At 36.8% G+C, this 25,626-nt stretch overlaps 2 protein-coding genes across 3 annotated transcripts; one reads left to right on the top strand and one right to left on the bottom strand.

Moving 5' to 3' along the window:
* Positions 1-252: 252 nt before the first annotated feature.
* LOC124633707 (G1/S-specific cyclin-E) lies at positions 253-10,598 on the top strand. Of its 2 annotated transcripts, none has more exons than XM_047169053.1 (9): positions 253-500; positions 1,279-1,332; positions 1,420-1,486; positions 1,572-1,855; positions 2,231-2,432; positions 5,718-5,829; positions 5,912-6,343; positions 6,766-6,971; positions 7,245-10,598. In XM_047169053.1, exons 2-9 carry the CDS (start codon positions 1,319-1,321, stop codon positions 7,440-7,442), a joined length of 1,515 nt encoding a protein of 504 aa, XP_047025009.1. In that variant the 5' UTR covers positions 253-500; positions 1,279-1,318; the 3' UTR covers positions 7,443-10,598. The 2 variants fall into 2 exon arrangements, with proteins under 2 accessions (XP_047025009.1, XP_047025084.1); XM_047169128.1 differs by lacking the exon at positions 253-500 and adding an exon at positions 630-1,195.
* Positions 10,595-25,610, bottom strand: LOC124633843 (structural maintenance of chromosomes protein 6-like). The gene is made up of 9 exons (XM_047169241.1): positions 25,496-25,610; positions 24,960-25,179; positions 24,397-24,567; positions 23,803-23,990; positions 23,186-23,354; positions 22,473-22,583; positions 14,604-14,804; positions 14,015-14,148; positions 10,595-10,821 (listed from the first exon to the last, which is right to left on the bottom strand). Exons 3-9 carry the CDS (start codon positions 24,451-24,453, stop codon positions 10,800-10,802), a joined length of 882 nt encoding a protein of 293 aa, XP_047025197.1. The 5' UTR covers positions 24,454-24,567; positions 24,960-25,179; positions 25,496-25,610; the 3' UTR covers positions 10,595-10,799.
* Between the last annotated feature and the right edge of the window lie 16 nt (positions 25,611-25,626).

Here is a 25,626-nt window from a genome sequence, read left to right as displayed (position 1 = left end):
TTTACTTGTTTATTTTCAACATGTAACTGTACTCATTTAATATAATTTTTACGTTTTTTAGTTATACTCGGTCATCTTTACTTCATGTAGCCGAATATCTTATTATCTCTATCATTTAAGCTCGTTTTCTAAATCATATTTGACGCACAATTTCTTCATGTAATGGAATACATCTAACGAGTGACGTACATAGAGCTATCGTTTTCAGAAGAAACAAACATGAAGTTAGCCAATTGTCAACCCGCTGAGTACCGAAGTTTTACCGCGACATTTTCGCGCGGAAAGCCGGGCGTTATCGAGCCGTGAAAAGCTGAAAAGTAACATGTAAATTACAGGATTACAACAATTGTATAGTTTTTACGTTTATTTAGTGAATGTAGTCTTATATGTGACCAAAATACAGTGGAATCCGTGATAAATGTGTTGAAAGTTCTTACTTCATATCTGGTACATGTACAAAGTACGTTTTGAGAAATTTGGATTAATTTGTGAATGACCAGGTATGTTATGGGCTCTTATTCCATTTGTTAATGATATGGCACATCTTCCACAATAAACTACTTGTAAAGAAATCATAAGCTTGTAGGCATAATTAGGTTATAAACCTTTGGTGGGCGATAAGCCAAGCCAATTATACTGTCAACGGTTATGTCGAATTAGAAGGATTTATTTCCTTTTTAATCGTTATATTTTAATGATATACTAGTAAAGTGATCTTATTGCATCGTTCACATGCTATTTTTATCAATTTCCATAAGTGGATGTGCCGAGAAACCCAAGCTTGCGACGTGTCTAATGGCGCTGACGGAAGAATTTCGCGCGCGATTGTGACGGATTCGTGGCATTTTTTACCGCAGCTGATTCATGTATTTCTATAGTTTTACCATCTCAAATCAAAGCTTATGTATTCTAGTGAATGTAAAATGACATAATTTGCGAATTTCTGGTGATTTACCAACCTAAAACAGCCTCTGAAAAAAAAAACTCCCGCCAATCAGCAGGGGGCACGCTGCGGGATCCACTGCCTACAAAGGGTGTTTTACGGCGAAATATTTTATAATAACTATGTATATTCTATTCTAGAGAGCTCGTTATTAAAATAGAATGCATACGTTTTACGATAAATCTGGAATTATGCCCTCAATTACGGTTGTCAAGTGACATAACCCTATTTACAAGTTGAACATGACATGCGGTAATTTTAGGCCACTAAAACCAAGTTTTGACGATCGATAACAGTGTGGTCGTCAAATATACTAATTCATGGTTTTGTTGTAGGCTGCGGAGATAGCGTGCCAGTTGAATTATTCCAACTACAATGGCACAAACTGGGTAAGTACAGTGTTGTTGCTCCTACACCTCATACTGACCTTGATGATAGGGGTTTGTTTACTTACGGTCTGCCACTGTTGTTTGCAGTTCCTCCTGTGAAGCCAGTGAAAAACGTTTGACCTTGAAAAGGAAAAGAAATTCCACAGACGATGAGGTCTGTATCATTTTGTTATTCCTAATTCTTGTTGATGAAACTGTAAGGGCTAACTTACCTTCTTCTGTTTACCTTCTCATTGTAGTTAGAGAATATGCCACCGATGAAGATCTCATCGGTATTAGAAGAGGAACTGAATGACCAGCCAGCACACAATGTAGTAGTGGAATCCTCGTCATGTTCCAGTGATGATGAGAGCTCACAATATGGGCCTGTGGACCAGCCAGCAAGCAATTACACAGACATTGATTACAACCCTGATAGTTTTCTAAGCCCACCGAGTATATCTGACCTTCCTAATTGTGTGCTGAGCCCTTTAGAGAATGTGGCTAGAGGCGAGTCCACTCCACACTCCAACAAGAGGCCCAGGTTTGTATCTGTTTACTTTTACATAACTCAACACATTCCAAACTCGATAATGAGTCTCAGCTATTCATGCCAATATTAATTTGCAATTCAATCAGATCATGAGAAACTGTGTACTCTAAAATTGCCATCATATACTGTATGCAAAATTCTGACACATTTACCTTACTATGATGTTAAATTAGAACAAATATCTACTCAGTTATCAAAAGAGCTGAGTCGCAAAATTTTGCTTACAACTTGACCTCCATAAAGTGATAGTGAGTACACATGTATGTGCATAATAAATAGATTATTACAACATATTGCAGTGTCTCTTAAAATGACCTTCAGATCTGTGTGTAGGTAAGCATTTGCTGAGTTAAGATTTTATTTCAGCACCAGTAAGATAGCATGCCCAACACTGCCCAAACGAAAGTGCCCACTGCCTGGCCTGTCCTGGGCGGATCCAGCAGATGTGTGGAATGGCATGTGTGAATGTGATGTCAGATCTAGTAATAAGAAGAACCCTAACATGTTTGACAATCACCCTAATCTACAACCTAGGATGAGAGCTATTCTATTGGACTGGCTGAATGAGGTAAGCAACATCATCCATGAATAATTACAAGAAGGAAAAACCATTTTGTCACTTTGAGTGGGTTATAAATAGAATAGGCATTTGTAAATTTAGTGCCAAGCACTTGATATTTTTGAAGTAATCTTATTGGGACTTTGGGGGACTCTTTTCAAACTAGATATTAATGAGAATACCAGCCATGTTTTTATGCAGTTTTAATCTATATCTAGACTAGAGATAGACTGCTGATTAGCATATGATTGTAATAATAATATTCATAAAAACTGCTTGAGAGAGTATTTGGCTAATGGCACACTATAAAAACTTCAGTGTGGTTAAATGTATTTTAAACCCTCCTCCTCTTATTTCCATGCGGCATTACAGAGTTTTATGAACAAGTGAAGGTAAGAAATCTTTTTTAATTACTGAAATATATGAAAGTAATGTAATATTGAGGTCACTGACCCTTTTTTGCTGTGTTCATTGACCTCTTAGCCAACGCGTTTTCAAGTCGTCGTCTTCAGGGCTTACCCCCTTTATTTATCCTTTTAATGGTTTTAGTGTTTGTATGATTAAAAAGAGCTAGATTTAATTGGTTGTTACAAGGTCGTCAAGGCATCTGTAAACCACCGGACGAGATGTCGATAAGGGTCAGTGACCTCAGGCTATTGGGCAGACGATTAGTCAAATGTTCATCGTACTTCTGCAGTCATATAGTACGAGTCATTGCGCGATATTTTCAGGCTTTGCAAATTCTTTATTAATAGACTATCAGACCGAGTTGTGACCTTCACCGCAAATATTGCAACTAGTTTAACGGACTTCGTATCCCCGAACTACAATAATACAATAGCCGACGTGAATGAATCAAACCGTCTTTTCGGAATTTCATTTCTAAACTCGCAATTTAGGTATCTTATTAGCTTCATGTCTATTCGCAAAGTCGACAACTTATTTGAATGATTGCGTATTGTTTCCCCATACTCGGGACTTGAACATAACACTTAGCGCAAAGCTTTGCTTCTTTTTAGATAAGAAGCGTAGTATTTATGTGCCAGTTCAGTGCAGGTACTAATTTAATTTGTTGTGAAAGTGGGACACTCCTATTGTACGCATGTATATTATGATAAGGATTCAAATATTAAATACGTCTTATATGAAATTCGTAAACATATTGATGCAGTGTGCATTGGTCATCATGGCTGATTTCTCTTCATCCTATCGGCTTTCCCGCGTTTTTGCAAAACCGTTGTGACCTCTTTAGCTATCGCTCGATCGATTCCTTTATTGATGGTATCGCTTGTTTCTCTTTTAAGTTTCATGGAATAGGGCCACTTGTTAGTAGAGTCCGATTTAATCCCAAGAGGATATTTCGAACTATGAGTATTCATTGCAATAAATTTAAATAACCGTCACAGTTGATGGTGCCGAATGAAACGTCCGGCCTTCCCTGGGCCGTGGGCAGCTTTACTTCCTTAGCTTATGGTACTTACTGATATTACAAAAGAAGTTCTACCCCGCACTTTCCCATGGCCTAAATAACGTAATCTCATGATAAATCTTTCGTCAAGGGCAAGTATGTTTTTTATTTTAATCAATGATTCACAACAGGTATTTACCAAATTGTGATAAAACCACGATAAATACTTATTGGATATTGGTCTAGGTACATAAATTGATTGTGAGAAAAACTCTCGAGGTGGGATACAAAACATTGCTATATTGCGTTGAGTTTCCATTTAGCGTGTAGATTCATATCAGCAGGAAAGAGTTTATAAAAATCATTTTTTAAATCCTGTCCTCAAAATGCAATCCACAACGGAAACAGCACGGATTGTGTACAAGATTACGATTAGGGCAAATAGACACTATTTCCGATTATTTCTAGAGACAAACGTATTCGCGGATATATAAAATCCACGTGTGCACGTTAATTCGCGAAGTAAGGCAATTTAATTGAGTACTCGTGTTAAAAGTTTGTTGCTCAACTTAAGATATTTGACATGTAAGCACGGATCGATTCGGCACTGTTGGCACATAACGGTTTATTTAACTTTGTGATAACTTAGTTTTTTGTGGGCGTCGCGTCTGCCTCTAATACTCTTCACGTGCATATTTCAGACGGGTTTTCCTCAATCGTATGCGCTAATAGTATCGTATTATCATCTCGTATCCTTGCATATCCGGTGTTTAGTATATGCATAACATACTATGACGTCATTTGTCAGATATCTAGGGAGCTATAAATAAATGTACAAGGACGTAAAGATCCCTTTATTTGAAATATTTGAGAGCTTTTAAAGATAAAGATATTTATTATTGCAAATACGGGTTACAATGATGTTGTTACTGGGTAAAAAGATCCGCCATATTTTACCAATTGGCATGCAATATAATATTAATAAATCAAAAATTGATTGATTTGGATTTGACGACAAAAACAATTTATCCCATTCAGTGTCTGTCTACCGGAGTTCTTAGAATAATGCGCAAGTTTTTTGTATCGATAACTGAACGGTTCAAGTTGTTCGTACTTTTTTAGGAGTTAAGTACCGAACATGTGCGGGTCTCCGTTTATTGATTTGAACACGTCCCGATAACATTTATTTCGTTATACAGTTACAAAACAAGGTGTAAACAAATAAGATAACAATTTGTTTACTAAAAGGGTTGCGAAAACTTATTGTAGTACTCGAAGATTTTGGTCCACCATATCTTAAAAAGTATATATTTGTTCGTCGGCGATGGGGCCCCAATATCAGCTAAGTATACTTTGTCAAAGGACAATTAATTCATTCAAATACACACAAAGCTTCACGGAGATGTTACATTTAATTGTAGAGACACGGACGAAGCTAAGAGGACAATTTACCTAATTTATCTTAGCCGAAATTAATCTCGCGATAGCCATTAAGACGTCCGGAATGGACAACCTTAGTGAGCGACAAACAATGACAGATGGACACAATAACCCTTATGATAGTTACAGAGTTAATTTGTAACGTGAAATAATATAGCGCTTTCATATCCTATTCGAATTCTGTTGCCCGTATAATTCTAATTAGGAGTTATTTATCAGAAATAACTACATATAGCAACGATGTATGGTAACCAGCAATAGCCGGGTAAAAGAACACGAAAATGCATATTCTGGAAATCAAAAATCGTATTTCAGTCATATACGTTCCCATTAATTTACAATTACATGAAGTAGTATATGACTTCAATAAAAGCGCCCAAGTAATACCCAAGCTCTAGAATAAGAATATTGAAGCATTGCTCTATGTTGAATCTTTCTTTCCCCAGGTATGTGAAGTATACAAACTGCATAGAGAAACATTTCATCTCACAGTGGACTATGTCGACAGATACCTATCTAACACCGAAGACGTGCAAAAAGGCCGACTGCAGCTCATAGGTACATATCCAGTACCTTGAACAAAATATCATCAAGTAGGGCCTCTGTCATCAACATTAGTTATCAAAACCTTTCCTTCCAGGTATCACATGTCTGTTCATAGCGGCAAAAGTCGAAGAAGTGTACCCACCCAAAATAGGCGAGTTCGCGTACGTGACTGACGGCGCGTGTACCACGGACGAAATACTCCTGGAGGAACTTCTCATTCTCAAGATATTGTCGTGGAGCATCACGCCAATCACCATCAACAGTTGGTTAAACGTGTACATGCAGTTGCACAGTGAAGGCAGGAGTGCTAAACGCAGGTTGCTCGGCGAGAGTGACGCCGGCACCAATGCGCTCCGTGGTTACACATTCGTGTTCCCTCAGTATTCGTCGCTAGACTTTGTGATATGTGGACAGTTGATAGACTTGGCAGTGTTACATGTGGATGTGAATCTGTTCCCGTACAGTGCGGTGGCGGCGGCGGCTATCGCGCACGTGTTCGACAAGGAAGTCGCCCTCAGGGTATCAGGTACGTTCAACACCTGTGTGACTATTCTGTTGATTATATTATGTACAGGAAGGTCATGAGGCGTTACGTAAATAGCAGTATTTTTGCGACGCGTGGGTCGCGTGCGATTCGGCAATTTGTCACTTGTATAAATATAATATTATTATCAATGTCACACCTTTAAAACAAACAATAGATTGGGACATTACGGTGCTCTGTCGCCGTAACTCTATAAATTCGCATTTGAGTCTTTGTGACTGACAGGCATTCCCCTGATATTCAAATGTTTTAGTGCACTGCAATGCTCATTTTCCCTTACTTTAATTATAATGCAGGCATCTGTAACTTGACCTCACATCAAATATTCTTAGTGAGGGAAAGCCTCAACATACTGTCTGATCCTCTCTTGGGAAGAATCGTTTCATGATGTCATATGTGTGCAGGCTACAGCTGGGAAGCCCTATCCCCGGTGGTGTCGTGGCTGGAGGCGGCGGCGCGGGTGGTGCGGGCGGCGGGCGCGGTGTGCGTGGTGCGGGGGGGGGACGGTGAGTTCGTGCAGCGCGGCGGCGGGCTGGACCTCATCTGTCCCGACGTCAACCTCGACGAGAGCCACCGCATACAGTCGCACAACGTCACGCTCGATATGTTTGTGAGTACCACCCTATATTGCTCCATAATATAAGGTACTCAACCTGTGAGATTAAGTTCTGACAACAAAGTCAGTTGCAATTCTATGTAGCATTTTATTGAATCTAGATATGATATGCATCGATTTAAAATATCATCTTCATAATCAATTCCAACTAATAGGTACGTCTCTTTTTAGACATAAATTAGGTGTCACTTGTTAACTCTTTAGGCTCTTATAGTTCAGGCTTTTAAATATATAGGTATTGACTTTATATCTCCACAATTCTTACAGGATAAAGTCTATCAGCTGATGTCTGAGCAGTCATCAACGCAAACAGACACCTTAGCATCAACGTCTCAGGACACCGAGCATATCTATCCGCCGACGCCGCCGGCCTCGGACCACAAGAGCCCCAAGACGCCGAGCAGTAAGACCCCCTCCACACGCGCACTGTCGCCGCCGCCCGACCGACGCCTCTCCACCGAGTGACTGCACGTTATATTAACGTCTGGTTACACTTTATGTTCTCATACTGAAGCCCAAGCTCACCGACCGTTTTAAAACAACTGAACAACGTAAAAATTCATAGTGAACAGTTGTATTAAGAAAAATTGAGGTTTATGTTGTCTGTGAACTTGGACTTAGCAGTTGGTTTTAATACTCTATTAATTTGGTACAATCTGACGTAAAGTTCGGCTGAGTGGCTAAATTTTATATCTGTACTGTTGTTTTTATTGAAGTTTTTGTTACATCAATGTAATGCATTACTGTAAGCTGAAATGTATTATGTAGTATAACTCTGAAGATAATTTGAGTTTTGGTTATGGTATAAGAAGTACATGTTTTCAAACGTACATATTCTGCTGTTGTTACAATATTGTAAAATAGAACTTAATATAAAATTCATACTCAAGACATACTAAAATCACTTTTGCTTGATGATACACTAATTTTCATTACCATTACTCTCAAAGTGACTAAATTACACAATGAATGCTAATATAACACAAATCGCATATAAGTACATTATTGAGTAAGTAGATAAAACATTAATAAAGTTTATCTATTATACTTAACTGTCATCACATTGACGACCACCAAGAATATAGGTCACGGAGTTTATTCAACCACATCAATGGATTATGTACCGAGTATTATGTATCAGTTAAACATTGTTTCAAAAATGGTATCTCTCAATTGAGCTTTTACTTTGACTAATGACAATGGATGAATATTAACGTGTGTGTGTGTGTGTGTGTTAGCAGCTTATTAACATCACTGGGCACTAATAACGCGTTTGGATTGTGCATGACGCTAACACTTCAGTTGAGAAGACACCATTAGATATCAAAGCAGCTCAACAAAATATTGCTTGAAATCCCCTTAGAGAAATTGATCAGCAAGACTTATTTGAATTGTTCAAGTTTCATGGTGCATATCTTTCCTTGGTGGTTCTGAACGAACTGGTATTTTAATAAGTATGTTATTATTTAAGTCATCGTAAAAAAATAAAAAAGCTGCATAAAATAGTATTGGAATATATTGAACAATCTTTCTGACATTTTTGTGATATCAAATTATACCATTTAACTTTATATTCCAGTACGATTTTAACTAGCTAGAAAAAAAATGTTGCTTGTACAACAAAAAGTGTAAATAATATATTGTTCCTACTTATGAAATTTAATAATATAACAATGGTTTCTACATAACACTGGCGGTAGGCCGGTTGATACTGCTTAAACATTCCATACAATTTATGTTGTCACTGACACCATGTTTAAGTAGAGATAGTCCACCGTATTATTTTTAATGCAATCATCATATTGTAAAATAAGGTTGTGTCATCTTAAGTAACGTCTACCTTCTCTCTGGTCGCTCTTGTGTCAACACGAAGCGGCAATCCTTATAAATGTGGATCAAATCTTGATAAATATGCCACAACAACGTATTGATGTGGATGCATCTTATAATATTTAATGTACATAAAAAACATAAATGCACTGTAATTAATCATTTTTTAATCAATACTATTTTCAGTAACTTGTATCTAAGTAGTTAGTTCACCTCTCTTTGCCTTTAATCGCACAACATTTTTTTACGCGTTTTTTTATTTTATAAAGTTGCCGTTCGATCGTGCATTACACGAGTTACCAAACAATCATTTTCTCTTTTATATTCTGAGTTTATTCTTGAGTAAATCAAATGTCAATAATTAATTTATATAATAATCTTTTTGTTTAATAAACTGCTACCCCTGCTTGCTAGTAAATTAGATGTATGCTTAATCCTTGATTTTCTCGACATTTTGTATATAAATTGATGAATATTATAATTTATTTCTAATTGATGATAATTGAACGGAATCGTTCACGAGACTGATAACTAGAGCTTTGAGTCAACTGATGTTAAATTATATTGAATTCTTGTTTAATGTTAGTGAAAATATCTTGCGCGGCTTATTTTAACCAAAGACTGGGACGTGTTTAGAAAAAAATCATTACTTTTCCTATGTTTTGTTGAATTCGGTTTACTTAGAAATAGTGTTGTAATAACTTTTATAGCTTGACGTCAATAATGATTACGAATTATATTTTTCAGCATGTAATAGTGTTCAGTGACATTTCTAAGTATATCGAAAGAGACATTCAAAAGAGTGTACTGATGTTGGCATTAGATAACACCAACGTGAATACTTATGAAAACAAATAAGCTGCTTTTGTTTTGAATTTCTTAAGTTGTTTTATTGTAAACAATACGTAGTAGTGATTAAATTGCACACAATATTATTATTTTAAAATTTTTCACGATCTGTAATGTGGGTTCACTTGCTTAAAGATTCTCTTTTCGCCAAATAAACCGATCAATGAATAAAATTATTATTGTTTAATTATTTGTCGCAAGCCGCGTACTAAGATATAATAATTTGTTTGTAGAGAATAAAATGCTAGAACTGGCATAATATAATATCTTTTAAAGTTATGGTAGAATAAATCACAGGTTATCTGTGTTTAGATGTTTCCAAAGTCTCAAGTAACGATTTAATTGATGCAGTTAAATCTCCAATACATTGGACGTGTGTATTCTCAAAACTAAGACTGTCCGCTGTTGTCTAACGGAATCTTTCTACTTCACTCGACGACTATTATTTATATATAGAATATGTAAAATTAATCTGTTGTACAAATCGTATTCACCATATTTTATCGTTTTATTGTATTTTTTTAATATTAACGTTGTACAGTGTACCTAACTCCAATAGAACCGGGTATTGTTCGTTTTAGTAAAATTCATGTAGACATAAGTTGAACGATTACGCTTATCCACAGGCGACGCTGGCCTTATAAATAAGACTTAGATTTGTTACTTTATATTAAAATAATTTAAAATTATATTCTTAATAGGAAATGATAAGAATTGTTAGCTGTAAGATATTTTTATATCAATTTATGGAAGTTCATATGAAAGGTACCTAAATGTAAATGAAAGGACAATATTGTATCCCGGAGTTCAGAGCATGTGATCTCATGTCGAGGATAATAAAGTAAATCGGATGTCTTTGTGCAATAACTGCATCGATCACATTATTGTATGTACAGTCAGTTCACGGCGATATAGTATTAAATAAATGGTTTTGATTATTTATTTGAAAATGTTTTTATTTTAAAATCACTTTGTGCCAACATTATTTTCACTTAAAAGTTAAAATAATACAATTATTAATAAAAACAAGTCGCGATGTAACACGTAGCATCGCGACAGTACCTGAGGTTGCATTTGGTAACATAATATAATAACAATCACATGATAAATCTCCTTTTGAATACGTATAAAAATGCTTACGTACTACGGCCTTGGGTCCGCCATTCTGGAACAAAATATCGATTTTAAAATATTATTACAAAAATAACCTGCCTGATACAGCTCTGCTAATGTTTCTATTATGGTAAGAATCCGTTCAATATTCCCATAGAGGTAGGATAACACTACGGTTTGATAGATCGGCAATGCGTAACATATACAGTCGTGGTCAGCTAATCAAACACACCCCCCGATTCGAAGTGAAATAAATAGTTATAGTACTGACATGAGCTTAAGCACTGTATAAAATGTAATGTAATGATTATTAAAACAAACATTACATTACGTTCTTTAAATTAAGGACAAAAAATATTTACTTTCTTTAATATTTTAGATATAACGCTATATGGGAACTGAATACTAACTTTTGTAGCGTTTACTTTTCTGGTCAGCTAATTAAAGACAGTAAATGCTAAGTTAAGGAAAAAATACGAAAGATAAAAATAGTCGCCATACTTTAAAAAAAAAAATATTACCTTATTTATGAGAACTCAAATCCTACTTATATTATAAATGTGAAAGTTTGTGAGAATGTATGGATGTATGTTTGTTATTCAATCACGCAAAAACGGCTGGACCGATTTGATTGAAATTTGGTGTGTAGGTAGGTCGCCATACTTAAAAAAAAATATTACCTTATTTATGAGAACTCAAATCCTACTTATATATTATAAATGTGAAAGTTTGTGAGAATGTATGGATGTATGTTTGTTATTCAATCAAGCAAAAACGGCTGGACCGATTTGATTGAAATTTGGTGTGTAGATAGGTGATACCCTAGATCAGTGGTTCTTAACCTTTTTGACATGAGGGACCACTTTAACTAAAGTTTGCCTTGCCGGGGACCACCTCTTCGGTTTATCTAAATTAGCACTCATTTCTTTATTATTAATAAAAAAAAACTGAATTTTTGGGTCAGTTCTACACAAAGCTAAACGCATGTCAGCAGTTGTGTAGGTAAGCAAATGCAAATAAAGAAAGAGTTGCCTGTGTAGTAGTGTAGAAATTTTTATCGGAGTTAAACCAAATATTACGTAAAATGTAGGCCAAACGTACTTAACGTTTTGTTTGTTGACAAATGAAAAAATAAGGGCAAAAATATAGTTTCTTAATCCGCGCGCGACGCGCGCGCGAAATTTTATTGGACTTAAGCCAAATATTACGTAAAATTTAGCCCAAACGTACTTAACTTTTTGTTTGTTGACAAATGGCAAAATAACGGCATATAGTTTCTAAATACGCGAGCGAAGCGAGCGCGAAATTTTTATCGGACTTCAACCAAATATTACGTAAAATTTAGCCCAAGCGTACTTAACTTTTTGTTTGTTGACAAATGCAAAAACAAGGACGTACTGTTTCTGAATACTCGAGCGAAGCGAGCGCGAAATTTTAATTATTTTATAAGACTCAAAACCAAAATTACGTAAAATGTAGCCCAAACATACATTTTTATGAATGGGGGGACTAGGTACGACATACCCGATATATGTCCATGCAAAAACCCCCGCTCGCAATTATAAGTCGATAAAAATTTAGTTAGATAACGTATAGCAACGTCGCGAAGCTAAGCTTCGCGGACCACTTGGAATGCCTCCAGGGACCACCAGTGGTCCGCGGACCACCGGTTAAGAACCACTGCCCTAGATTAACACATAGGCTTTTTATCAACACACCACGCGGGCGAAGCCGCTGGCGGAAGCTAGTAAGGTAATAATTTAGGTTTCCTTCATTAAACTACAACCGGGTCGGGAAAAGCTGTAGGGCACGGGTATCTGAAGATGTTACTTTTGGGAAAGCACCGCGTGTCCATACTGTAGTTGGCATTTTCTATCAAAGGTGAAAGTTGCTCTGAACAAGTATGAAAAAATGATTTATTTTATCTGATAAAACAAAGGGATTTGATGAATTCTAAAAAAATAAATTGATTTTAGTCACCTCCAAAACATGTGATGGAACCAAAGTACACCAAGAAAGTTCTCAAACGTAGGAGGCGAAAATGTTATAGTGTTCGCCACTGTTTAGTGTAAGACCCTTCAAAAAGGTATTATTAAAAATAGGCGAATTCAAGTACTATAATATTTCAAAAATAAGCATATTGTTATAAGCTAAGCATAATTTACCCGTCATTAGGACTTTCCAAATTAGAAAAGTTCTGAATGACACTGCAAGAGTAGTATAAATTACTCTTTGATCAGGCAACTTATGACGGTTTTGGTTTGGCCTATTGCAAATCCAATGAAACAAAAACTGGTAATAGGCGAAAAATACCACGGCAATACGTCGTACATGGTACATTGATCAATTTTACACAGATTGTAATTAAGCATGGAAGAAAATTCCCTTAGCGACTTGTACAAAACTGACCGCAAGCTCGTTCAGGGATGTCGTACTGTTATTGAGGTAAAAGGAAATAAACCAAATATTAATCGTTATTGGAATGTTTAATTATAGCGTAAGGAATGATGTTGCAGAAAGGTTACTCCAATAATATTAATAATATAATTTGTCTTTCTTCGTCTGAGCAAATGGAGTGTCTTTAATTAGATGGCCAGGCCTCACTATGGGTCATACCGCCCGAGATTCGGATAAAGCGAAAAAAAACTAGGTGCGGGGGATTATTGAATATAGTCATTAGTTTTAACATTTCACAATGCCCTCTTAAATATTTTAAAATAGAAAAGAAAGTTCCAATCGCAATCTGAAAAAAGAAATACAGATGAAATGCCCCGGTAAGATAAGATTCCAACAGTGTCTTTAATTAGTTGACCACGACTGTATGTGGTATATCGAGTACGATGGTGGCCTCGTATGTCATCATCATCTCATCTCCCGAACCTTTTCCAAACTATGTCGGGGTCGGCTTCCAGTCTAAACGAATCCAATAAAACCCGCGATCGAATTAGAATAGACACGCAGCCAAAATGTGGAGTACTCGGTTGTCAAAAAAATTAAGTACATATACATAAAAAACCCACAAACTTCATATAGCACCAAGCTTTTGTATAGCAACCAGACAATTGTGTTTCAGTGTTTGTTCCACCACTTTTTCACCGCAAAAACACATAGGAAGTGGTGAAGGGCGGGCATTTTGGGGGCTGTCTTTTGTAATTTTGACCTTCAAAGAGTGCATTTTTTCAGCCTACCTTGAACTGACTTTTTATATTTTTATCATATGTACGAATAAGACGAGCATAACTTACAGATGTATGCTAATCTTTGGTCCGGCAGTAACGGAGGAGGCGTCTTGCGGCGTGAGGAATACGAACTGGCGCCGCGTGTTCTTCATCGCGTGGTCTATCAGCAGCTCCATCACTACCTTTCTGTTCACGTTATCCTGGAAGAGGAAGGTTTTTATAATATTGCTGCAAAGATGTATGTATCTACCTAATCATATTTGAGTAGTCTACCTTCAGGAATGGTGATAGCGACTTTGGTATCCTGCAGAGTCAACTTGAGTCAACTTGAATAAGTTGACTCGTTGAAGAAATTATTGACATAATAAAAATAGCGTGAGCTGTGACAGTAATACGAAGGGCCTTTGGCCAATCGTTACGGGTAACCCGAAGTAATACTTAAGAAACAGTCTTATAAGCTATTCGTGTTTCTGGCTTTAAAAATTCATATCTCTATTTAGACTGGAAAGAATGAAACTTAGGCAGATATTTACATGGCAGAAGTTTCCGCGACCCTGGTTCAAAAGAGTTGCAGAAGAAACAAAGATGAGTTTCAGCAAAATTCTGACAATGCTTCCCTACTTCAAAAAACAAGGCAGTAACGAGTAGAACATACCATAAAAACATCAAACTCGTCCATAAAACAGAAGGGTGTCTCGACGCAGTCCCACAGCGCCATGATGAAGGCGACGGTGGAGTAGGACCGCTCGCCGCCGGACAGCGACGACGTGCTGGTGGCGACGCGCTCGGCCGCGCTCTCGCGCCCCGCGCAGCGCACCTCCAGCGTGCCGCGCACGTGGTCCATCTCCATGCGGCCCTGAGGACAATACTTACTTGTTATACAACAGTGTAAAGTTGCTTTTTAACCGCGGGCTCAATTTTGATGACCGAGCAAGCGAGATTCTAAAATGAGTACCTATCAAATTAAAAAAAAGTTCCTATTACAGTTCATTTATTTGAAAACTCAGTTTAAAAATGAAACGAGATTAAAAATCTATGTAAAAACAATAACAAAAATTACTTAATTAATTGAATAATTATTTTAAGCAGTATTTTATTTGTTTAATATATTATGTATTTGTTTGAAGAGTCGTATCAAGATAGTCACAAATGGAGTATTGCACACGATGTTCTTAATTCAAATCACTTTGCCGCTCTAGAGGATAAAAACGGCTTTTGCGCTCAGATATCAAAGGGTAAAACTGCTCTTTCCGAGATGGTGGGATGAAAACACCATTTATTCATGTTGGAATATACGCATGATGTACGTATAACACCTCCTTTACAAATATCCAAGATTATATAAAGCATACCTACTTCAATCATTCGTCAAACATTCAATCATTCAATGTTCACTTTAATCGTACATTCTTACATTCGAAATATAACAGTCGTTCAGGATACATGTGTTTTCTTTGTCTCACCTGCACCCATATCCAACAGGTTATGGGCCCAGGCCGTTTTCTGTAGTTAAAAGTAATACAACAAAATTTTAAATTCAGTGAAAGAGTGTTAATTAAAATTGCATTAACAATGAACAAAATATCACATCTTATGACGGTGTTATTTCTGCGTTGCTAGGTGATGAGCAACTCAATATGGTTTCTGTGAAGACTACGCCTACTCGAACCTACTCGAACATGAATTGTATAATAATAATGAGACCCACACTCAAAATAAAAATAATTAGTGCTCTCGCTGTGGCGGCATATTGGGCTGACAAAGTGTAGTCTCACTATAAGACATGTCATCGACACGAAAGAAGAAGAATAAAAATAATTATCAACCCGGAAATTCAATGCATATAATATCAAAAAAAAAATGTATTGTGATCATTGCGGACGTCGGAATAATTTCAAAAAGGACTGCCGTTACTTAAAGGAACTGCAGCAAAATAATCAATGGGTGAACTTGAAAAGTCTGCCAATAACATTGAATACTGCAACAATGACCAGGACGGTTTCGTTTTTATGATTTCATAATATAAATTATCTGCTAATTATGTAGAAAATAATACTGTTTATTTTCTTTTAGATTCTGGTGTGACAGATGACATGACAGATCATGATGACATATCAAAGAAAAAAATAATTAAAAGATTGACAATGTAAAAAGGTTTTAACCTCGTACGTCGAATTATCCACACCATTGAAGATCGGTGTTGCTAGGAACGGAGTTTCAATCCTGGAGTTTGGTAAAGGGTAAATCGAGGTAACAACATAGGATTCAAGGATCAATTGATGACGTTTTATATTCACCGGAGGTACGTTATAATATGCCAAAAGACTGGTATGTCGGTAAATTTTTCAACATTTATGGTAAAAATAATAAATGTTTTATGACAGGTGAGAACATCAATCAATAATGTTTTAGTATTACTTTTAAACAGTAATAATTCTCTGAGTAATTTAAATTTAGTTGAAGAGAATCACCAAGATTGTGTAAAAAAGTATAAATAATACGGCATAGTACTCACTTAATAAACAGAAAAATTTAATGTTCAAATATGTAGTTGATGAAAATAATGTTTTTATTTAATAATTGGTAATTCTGATGAATTATGTGAACGTTGCATACTTGGTAAAAACCATGTACTGTCGATGATGTAAACTATTTTGTTACTTTTATAGACAATTTTATACATTACAGTGTAATATTACACTGTTATACATATTTGATGTACGCTAAGTCAGAAGTGCTGAAATGTTTTCAAGATTTTGTTGCTAAAAGTGAAAACTTATTTAACCATAAAGTAAAATAATTTATATTGCGATAGTGGGCGAGAAAATCTTTCTAATGAATTAAAAGATTATTATTGTGTTTGTAAGGGTGCGTCCACATCTGGCGAATGCGCCGCGAATGCGCAGCACGCGAGCCGATCGCGAGCTGTCCGCGAGCTGCGCGCGTGCATTTTTGTTCGTGCGCCGCTTCTGCTTGGCCCGCGCGCAGCTCGCGCGCGACCTAAGCGCCGCACGCGAGCGGCGCGCAGGCGGCGCGCGACGTCTGCCATCTTCGATAGTACTGAGCCAATATACGGAACTGTAAGGGCGAGAACTGATTGCGCGCAGATCGCGCGCCGCTCGCGCGCTCTATACGAGCCTTGCGTGAGTTGCGCTAAAGAGGCGCACCGAACTATTGCAGTGACTGCACGCGCGCAGCTCGCGGACAGCTCGCGATCGGCTCGCGTGCTGCGCATTCGCGGCGCATTCGCCAGATGTGGACGCACCCTAAGGAATAACTTACTGTTTAACGGTACCCTATAGCCACAACAAAATGGTGTCGAGGAGCGTATGAATCGTACGTTAACCAAAATGGCTCGACCATTGGTTACAAGTGCGAAATTATATAAAATATTAAGGGGTGAAGCTATGATATACATATAAGTACATATTTAACGAATTGACTACCCACAAAAGCGCTCTCCAATAATAAAACACCATACAAAATGTGGCACAATCATTACCGAAAATACGAAACCGAAAATAAGTCATTCAAGACATTTAAAATAATAATGATGATTCGGTTCGACATGTTCATGATAAAACTAAAGCCTCGAAATTTGACGAAAAGTCATTTAAAACCATATTAGTTGGTTACGACCAAAATGGTTACAAATTATTTAATACAGAAAATAAACAGTTCCCTATTGCGAGGGATGTTGATTTGATGAGTTGTATTTCTATAATACCTGTTCAAATTCCCGCCTAAATTAACAAGCACGATAACGACGATAAATCGGCAAAGTTAATAGGCAACAAACACAAACATAATAATTCCCCTGATAATAGCTCAGAAGCTGGACCTTCATCTCTAGCAAACTGAGACGTAATAAAAATAATTCTGAAAGTACCCCAATAGATTATAAAAGGATTGATGACCCATTTTTACTTATTGCTCACAACTGTTCAATCACTACCATGCACTTATGGTGACATTTTTAATAGGGATGATTCTAGTATATGTTGAAAACCACAGAAAGTGAAAAAGAGTCTAATCATAATACTTGGACTCTCATAGCAAGACCTAAAAATATTAACATAAAAAGTTCGAAATGGGTATGTAAGTACAATTAAAAATAACGAGTTTTGTGAACCTACACGGTAAAAAGCCCGATTACTAGCTCGTGGTGTCACTCAACACTACTTACAAGATTATAACGAAACGTTCACTCCAGTAGCTAAAATATAATCTTTCCAATTTATTTTTATATTTATTTTAACTCTTGCAAATCAGTTTGATTTACATGCCCATCGTATGGATGTAAAAACCGCCGTTTTGAAACACATTCTCAAGGAAGATATCTATATGGAAGTGCCTTATGTACGCAATGCGCATGCAATGCTTAGTACATGACCAGATATTTGTGCTGCTATAGGTATTATAAGTCAGTATCAAAGTAAAATTAATGAAGGTATAGAAGTGGTTAAAACATCTTTTGAGATACATAAAAGGAACTTTTAAATTAAAGCTGACCTTTGTGAAATGTGATTACAAACAACTGATGGCAAGGTATGCAGATTCTGATTGGTTGAGGCGACGTTATTGACCGCAAAAGTACAACAGGTCACATATTTAAAGTGTTTGATAATTGTACAATTTCGTGGAATACACGGAAACAAAATAGTCGCCGGTTCCTCAACAGAAGCTGAATATATGCTTATTTGAAGCTATAAGAGAAGCTATTTGGATAAAATCATTACAGTATAGCATAGTTCTATTCTGATAAAACAGCCAATGATGATATATGAAGTTAATAACAGTTGTATTAGCATCGCTAATAATCCTACAAATCACAAACGATATTGTGACGAATTTAGTTAAGTTTGTATGTGTTGATTTGTGTGATGTGATGTATTATTTATGTGTTTTTAGTTTAGTTAAGAATGAATAAGAACCCATCTGCCGCATTAGGCACGTCCTGTAAGGGTAGATGTAAGGTTGTATATGTAAATAAATAAGTAAATGTAATAACAAAATACCAGACAACCAGGCAACAGTCTGGAACTGAATGACATGAGGTTTAAAACTCATATATAAAAAAGCCACACTTTGTAAGAAAGCATATTATAAATTAGAACATTAAGTTCAAGATAAGAGTGCTTAGAAATGTGGTGGTCCTGCTCCATAGGACATACTAACAATATCTAATTAATAACCAAATTAAAATTACATTTTAAAATTGTATTTTTCCTTTGACTATGCTATTTGTATGGTGACAAAATATGTACATATAAAAGTATTATAGTTCGGCCATTCAGAGAATGCGTTCCTGACACGTCGCGATTGAACTGACGACGTAACTTTGCAATGGCGTTGCAGTTACGATAAAAATATTTTTGCTGGTTGTTTACCGTTTTAACAATTGAGGAGCATTAAAACAACATTATTATATCAATAATCAATGAATGTAGTTACGTCGTCAGTTCAATCGCGACGTGTCAGGAACGCATTCTCTGAATGGCCGAACTATAATGACTGTGAATGTTTATACTTATTACAAGATAAGTTACAAAGTACATTAAAAGATTCATATCATGTTTAATAATTATTCTTATAAATGGTATTTGACTCATGCATTTTCGTGAAACATGAAAATTTGAAGCATGAAGCATTTTAATGGTAATTTAATTCTCATATGTTTTTGTTTGTGATTCTACATGACCTTCGCATGCTGTTATTGTATGTATCAATACATATAAACTGTAATACCATACTATGTATTAAAAAAAAAAAAAGTAACCATGGAGTTACTTGCCTCTTCTTCTCCATAGGAAGCTACTGTTGGAATGAGCAACTAGAATCAAACTTATTTATGTTTTTAATTTTGATAAGTGCTTGTAAATGCCTAAATGAAGTAAATGATTTAACTTTGATAATGGTAGCTACATGATGCAAAGTTTTTAGAATTAAGTTCAAATTAATGTAAACTCTTCAATAATTTCAGTTAAATGATTTTATTTAGAATGCTATTATGTTTTGGCTATAACAAATAATCTAAGCTGTTAATCAAAGTTATTGTAATTTGATATGTAGCAGGTACTATTTATGATTGTATAAATTGTATGTCAATATTGCATATTTTCCTTTACTGCAATGTACAAATTGTATTATATACTGTATATATCAAACAATGTTTAAGGTTCTTCTAACCTACAGACTGACATGTGTTGCTGGGGAGTTTGTTGCGCCACTTCTTCTTCCCAGTAAAAATACATAGGAAGTGGTGAAAGGTGGGCGTTTTGGGGGACTGTCTTTTATAAATTCCTGACGTTCAAAAGGTGCTGTTTTGCAGCCAAGTTTGAATAAACGATTTTTGACTTATGATTGTATAAAATGCTTGTACATTTGAGGGGGGCTGTTGGAATATACGCATGATGTACGTATAACACCTCCTTTACAAATATCCAAGATTATATAAAGCATACCTACTTCAATCATTCGTCAAACATTCAATCATTCAATGTTCACTTTAATCGTACATTCTTACATTCGAAATATAACAGTCGTTCAGGATACATGTGTTTTCTTTGTCTCACCTGCACCCATATCCAACAATTCACACTCAAGAAAAAAACTCGCACATTATAAAATTTTTCAAAATCGGGTAATATACAAAGTAAATGTCCCTATATAGAATACACTCCGTCTCCAAAAGAAGAAAGTCTAAAATTCTTGGATTGGATAATTCAGTACTCTGAGTAGTTTAAAAAAATAATAACAAGAATCTACCACACACATATGTTTAGTTAATTGTTATTTAGTATTTCATATTTATTGTGCACTTTTAACTTACCCTACCTCTATCGAATCTCTCTTTCGCTTTAAGGTTGGCTGTAAGAGAACCCAATTCTGGGTTAAGCTTACTGTTGTACATAACCTATCTGTATTCCTTGTGTATTTACTGTTAAGTGTGCAATAAGGAATAATAATAATACAAAGAAAAAAGGAATAATAATAATACGTTTCTTTGGCCGCCTGAATAAGGTCCTAAAAAGTTCCTTATCAGGCGGCAACAAGGTTCGCGCCTATAATGGTTGGGTCATGCCAGTCCTGATGTACTCCTTCGGCATACTCAAATGGACTCAAACTGAATTGGATGCCTTGGATAGGAGAGTCCGCACACTGCTGACCGCAGAACGAATGCATCACCCACGATCGTCGGTGATGAGACTGTACATCCCACGGAAATGTGGAGGCCGCGGCTTTTTAAATGCAAAGACGCTCCACAACCGTGAGGTGTGCAGTCTCAGAGAATATCTTCTCAAAAGCGACGTGGGTATGCATCGTGATATGGTAGCAGTGGACAAAGGACTCACCCCGCTATCGTTGGCAAATGAGAACTGGCGCAGACCTGCGGTACTAACTACCCATGATCGCAAGGAGGTATGGCAGAGCGAACAGCTACACGGACGCTTCTTCGGGGCTCTTCATGGCCCCGATGTAGACTTCAATGCGTCCGTATCTTGGCTACGCTTCGGTGACTTGTTTGGAGAAACCGAAGGGTTTGTATGTGCAATTATGGACGAAGTTATCCTTACGAATAACTACCGGAGATATATCGTGAAAGACGGGACGGTTGACATATGTCGGGCATGTCACCATCCGGGTGAGTCTATCAGACATATTATATCTGGTTGTTCTCGTTTGGCTAATGGTGAATATTTGCACAGACATAACCAAGTGGCCAAGATTATCCACCAGCAGCTTGCTCTGCAATACAACCTTGTAGACCTTGAGGTACCGTACTACAAGTATGCGCCCGACCCAGTTCTCGAAAAGGACCATATCACGTTGTACTGGGATCGATCTATCATCACTGACAGGACTATTGTAGCCAATAAGCCTGATATTGTGGTGATAGATCGATTAGCGCGCCGCGCGATGTCGCCGTTCCGCATGACGAGAACCTTGTGAAAGCTGAGAATGAGAAACAAATAAAGTATCTCGACTTAGCGCACGAGGTTGTCGCCATGTGGAGTGTCGACACGGCTGTTGTTGTGCCGATTGTCGTTACGGCCAATGGTTTAATAGCCAAGAGCCTCGACGAACACCTCAGGAGGCTCTCGTTGGGCGGCTGGATCAAGGGACTGATTCAGAAGGCAGTACTCCTTGATACGGCACGTATTGTGAGGAGGTTTCTGTCTCTGGGACCCTAACCACCGGTACCTTGGACCCTGTGCCCGATATCGGTGGCAACCTATTTTTTATATTTTTAAATGTTTTTTATTTTTATATTTAATATTTAAAAATGTAAATTATATGCTTGAAAATAAATAAGAATACAAAGAAAGCTATGGGAATAAATTTTTTGACGCGTTTTAGTTATAGTGGTTTTGTTTTGTTTTACTAAAATAGAATATATAATATTCTTTATTATGAATTGTAAATATGTAAATAAATAAATAAAAGGTCCTTTATTGAAACGTTATTAGTGCATACAAAGAAAGGAATCTAAGTCTCAAACATCATTAAAATAATATCTTACCGAGTACTTTCTGAGTAAGAGTATAGACTGGAAGCTTTGCTGCACGTATCGCGCCACAGTTGTCTGCACTTCGTGACAGATCTGCAGGTGCTTGGCGGCTGTGTTCGTCATCTGTCAACAACGTTCGAGACATAAGTATCACATCATTTGCATTCCATAATGTGCATTAGGTGGAAAATATAAAATTATGTACCTATAATATTTACTTAGTTTATAGCTTTATTTAATAGTGTATAAAATATTAACAATTTAGTTTATACATAAGTATATAGATAACGTAATTAGAATTATTTACATAATTACACAAGTCTATAAATTCGATTTGAGAACACTACAGGAAGTCGATTAAAAGGTAAGTTAAGCACATAAAACACAATATCGATATAGCAATATCATTTAAAACTATTTTTTTTAATAGTGGCTAAAAGACGCTGCACAAACATACACTTTTAGCTGACGTAGAGTCACGTGAAAATCCCTTTTTATGAAGTCAGTTTTCAAAACAACCAGCATCTTATTTACACTAATAAATGACTTTGCTTGAACGCGCTAATTTCAGTAAGTACTCGTCCGATTTAAACTTAAATCGGACGTTTAAATTCTTTCAGTGTAAGTTAGCCCATTTATCGAGGAAGTTGGATTCGTGAGAAGAGAAGTTCCCACGGGTGATACCGCTGTTAGAAGCTAGTTAACCATACATGTGTTGTACTAACCGAGTGAATAAGATCCTTGAGCTTGTCCAGAGAGCGTGTGGTGCGTCTATACTTGCGCTCGACGTGCAGCAGCCGCTCCGTCACCTCGGCCTCCGTCAGCCCGTCGCTGCGGATCGAGCTTAGCTTCAACTGGATCTTCTTTAGCTCGTTCGTTACTATGGCTTTGTCCCTGGGGAGGTATACTTATTTTTACGAGGTCGAAGGATTTGAGAAATGCCCAGGGTTTGGTAGGTGGTTAAACTTGCAGTTCATATGATAAGAGAGATGAGGATAGAAAAAAACTTTCATGGAGGATGGTAGATTTCTTTATAGATCAAGATGCTTTTAATAGAATTTGTATTGGTTATAAACTAAATCTGTGTAATAGGCAAGAAATGGTTGATGTAAAATAGAGAACAGAGGTCGAACTCCCCAAATCAATTTTTCAAAGTAAGAGAAGTCGGAGAAAATCATAATTTTTGCAATGAGTCAAAGTGAAACATTTTTACTGACGAAACCCAATCTTGTTCCTTCTAAGTTTTTTGCATTCCAGGGTCAACGTAACTCTTTCAAACCTCAGCCCTGGTTTATAAACCAAAATCTTCCCAATTTATCATAATATTTTCTACTCTACTTACCTAGGATTTTCGACCCTCTGACAGAGTTTCTCAGCGGCCTCAATCTTCTGCACAATAACGCGCTGTTTGTCCTCAAGTATGGCCTGAACTTGCGTCAACTTGATATTGTCCTCTCGAAGGCGTTGTTCTTGAGTCTTACGTTCCGTCACGCCTTGGTCCACTTTCATTTGCTCTTGGTCAATCTCTTCCTATGTAGGAGAAAAGGTGTGATAAAACATTGAGCTTTATAGAGAAAAATAAGCCGGTTCACTAATTAAAATAACCGAAGTAGTTTTATTCCATAGTAAGCAATAGTATAGCACAGAACCGTGGATTATCCTTGGGTACATTTAAATAGTATATACGGGGATAATCGCCGGTTTTTTCACCATTTCATTAAAGTTGTCTCAAAAGGGCAGCGTGTTGGCTTCGGCCCCATGTTTGCCTTTCTAATATGTATTTAAAACTCCGCAACGGATTTAGATGCGGTTTTTTTTTAATAGACAAAGTTATTGAAGAGGAAGGTTTATATGTACAATAACATCCATTAAATAGTGGAGTTTTCTTTTCTGTTGTCGTTAGTCAAAGTATAATATAGAGTATAGATATACTCACTCTCATACTCCTACAGCTAGTATTAAGCTCAGCGAGCTTGTGCTTGCTCTTCTTCATTCTGACGTCATACTCGTCTAACGTCTGTCGGTACTGCGTCTCCTTGGTAGCCAACTCTTCGACCTGACGCTGTAGAGTCTGCACCCTCTCTTTGCTTATGTTCAGTTCATCCAACTGTTAATAATCATGTTATTATTCTAACTTTTTGACACTGAAAGAATTATCCAAATTGATTCTAATATATGTATTAGTGTGTTGAGTTTTTGTAATATTAGAAAAGATGGTAAAAAAAATATTTGCAATATCAATTTTACCAAATCTCTTCTTGGCAGTTCAGTAGTTCGGATATGTTTGGGACAAATATAAGTTTAAAATAAAATAAAAGTGACTAAAAAAATGTTTAAAATAAAGTAAAAGTTACGTCACTGCCTTTTTCTTCTCCCGGATTTTGACTAATCATAGCTGCCGAACAAAATCGCATCGAAGTTTTGTGTGGGCGCTCTTAATTTCAAATTTCGAAGAAAAAATTAAAAAAAGAAAAAAATTATGTATGTAATATTTCTCACCAGCACAGCATGTTGCGGCGCCTGCTGCTGATTCAGCGCTTCAGCGGCCAGTCTGGCAGCCTTGTCCTTCTGGTGCTGTTCAGTGAGCAGCGCTTGCAGCGCTTTAGACGCCGCGCGCTCGATGTCCCGCGCTTCCTTCGCTTCTTGGTTCAGTTGTTCTGCCTTCGCTTCCAGAGATTGTAGCGTAGACTCCGCTTCTGATATCTCGGCTATCACTTGCCTGTTGTTTGTTAATTTATTTTTATGAATGAAAAAAAAAATTGTCCGATGTGCGTGTAAGTATTAAGTTTATGTTACAGGAAAAATACTTTTGGTAGTTTATAAAATAGTGCTAATTAGGGGAATGAATAGGGGCGAAAGGGCTAAAATACTTTAAACAGTAAAAAAGCATTCGGCCTATTAACAGCATCCTGTCGTCGATAAAAAATCAACTTATCACTTAGTTAAAAGTAAGTAAAGTGGGCGCGGTGTGTTACTCCGTACAGTCCAGCGTCACTATGTTCAGCAGATGACAATATGACAAGATTGTGACTCACTTCTTCCTCTCAGCAGTGCTAAGATGCAGGAAGCGACTCTTGCGGCCGGAGCCGCCGTAGCTGCGGTAGTTGGGCGCGGGGTGGTACTCCGTACAGTCCAGCGTCACTATGTTCAGCAGATGACAATATGA

The sequence above is a fragment of the Helicoverpa zea genome, chromosome 1 (assembly GCF_022581195.2).
Source record: "Helicoverpa zea isolate HzStark_Cry1AcR chromosome 1, ilHelZeax1.1, whole genome shotgun sequence".
Classification (NCBI taxonomy): domain Eukaryota; kingdom Metazoa; phylum Arthropoda; class Insecta; order Lepidoptera; family Noctuidae; genus Helicoverpa; species Helicoverpa zea.
Note: the sequence above shows the minus strand (reverse complement) of the source record. Positions and strands in the feature narration are given on the sequence as shown.

Coding starts and splice junctions, on each gene's coding strand:
- LOC124633707 (XM_047169053.1), top strand. Junction 1,487..1,571: donor GAAATTCCACAGACGATGAG/GTCTGTATCATT, acceptor TTCTCATTGTAG/TTAGAGAATATGCCACCGAT. Junction 5,830..5,911: donor AGGCCGACTGCAGCTCATAG/GTACATATCCAG, acceptor CTTTCCTTCCAG/GTATCACATGTCTGTTCATA.
- LOC124633843 (XM_047169241.1), bottom strand. CDS start 24,453: ATGAAGAAGAGCAAGCACAAGCTCGCTGAGCTTAATACTAGCTGTAGG. Junction 14,805..22,472: donor TCTTACTCAGAAAGTACTCG/GTAAGATATTAT, acceptor TATTGTCCTCAG/GGCCGCATGGAGATGGACCA. Junction 10,822..14,014: donor CCAAAGATTAGCATACATCT/GTAAGTTATGCT, acceptor ATTTTGTTCCAG/AATGGCGGACCCAAGGCCGT.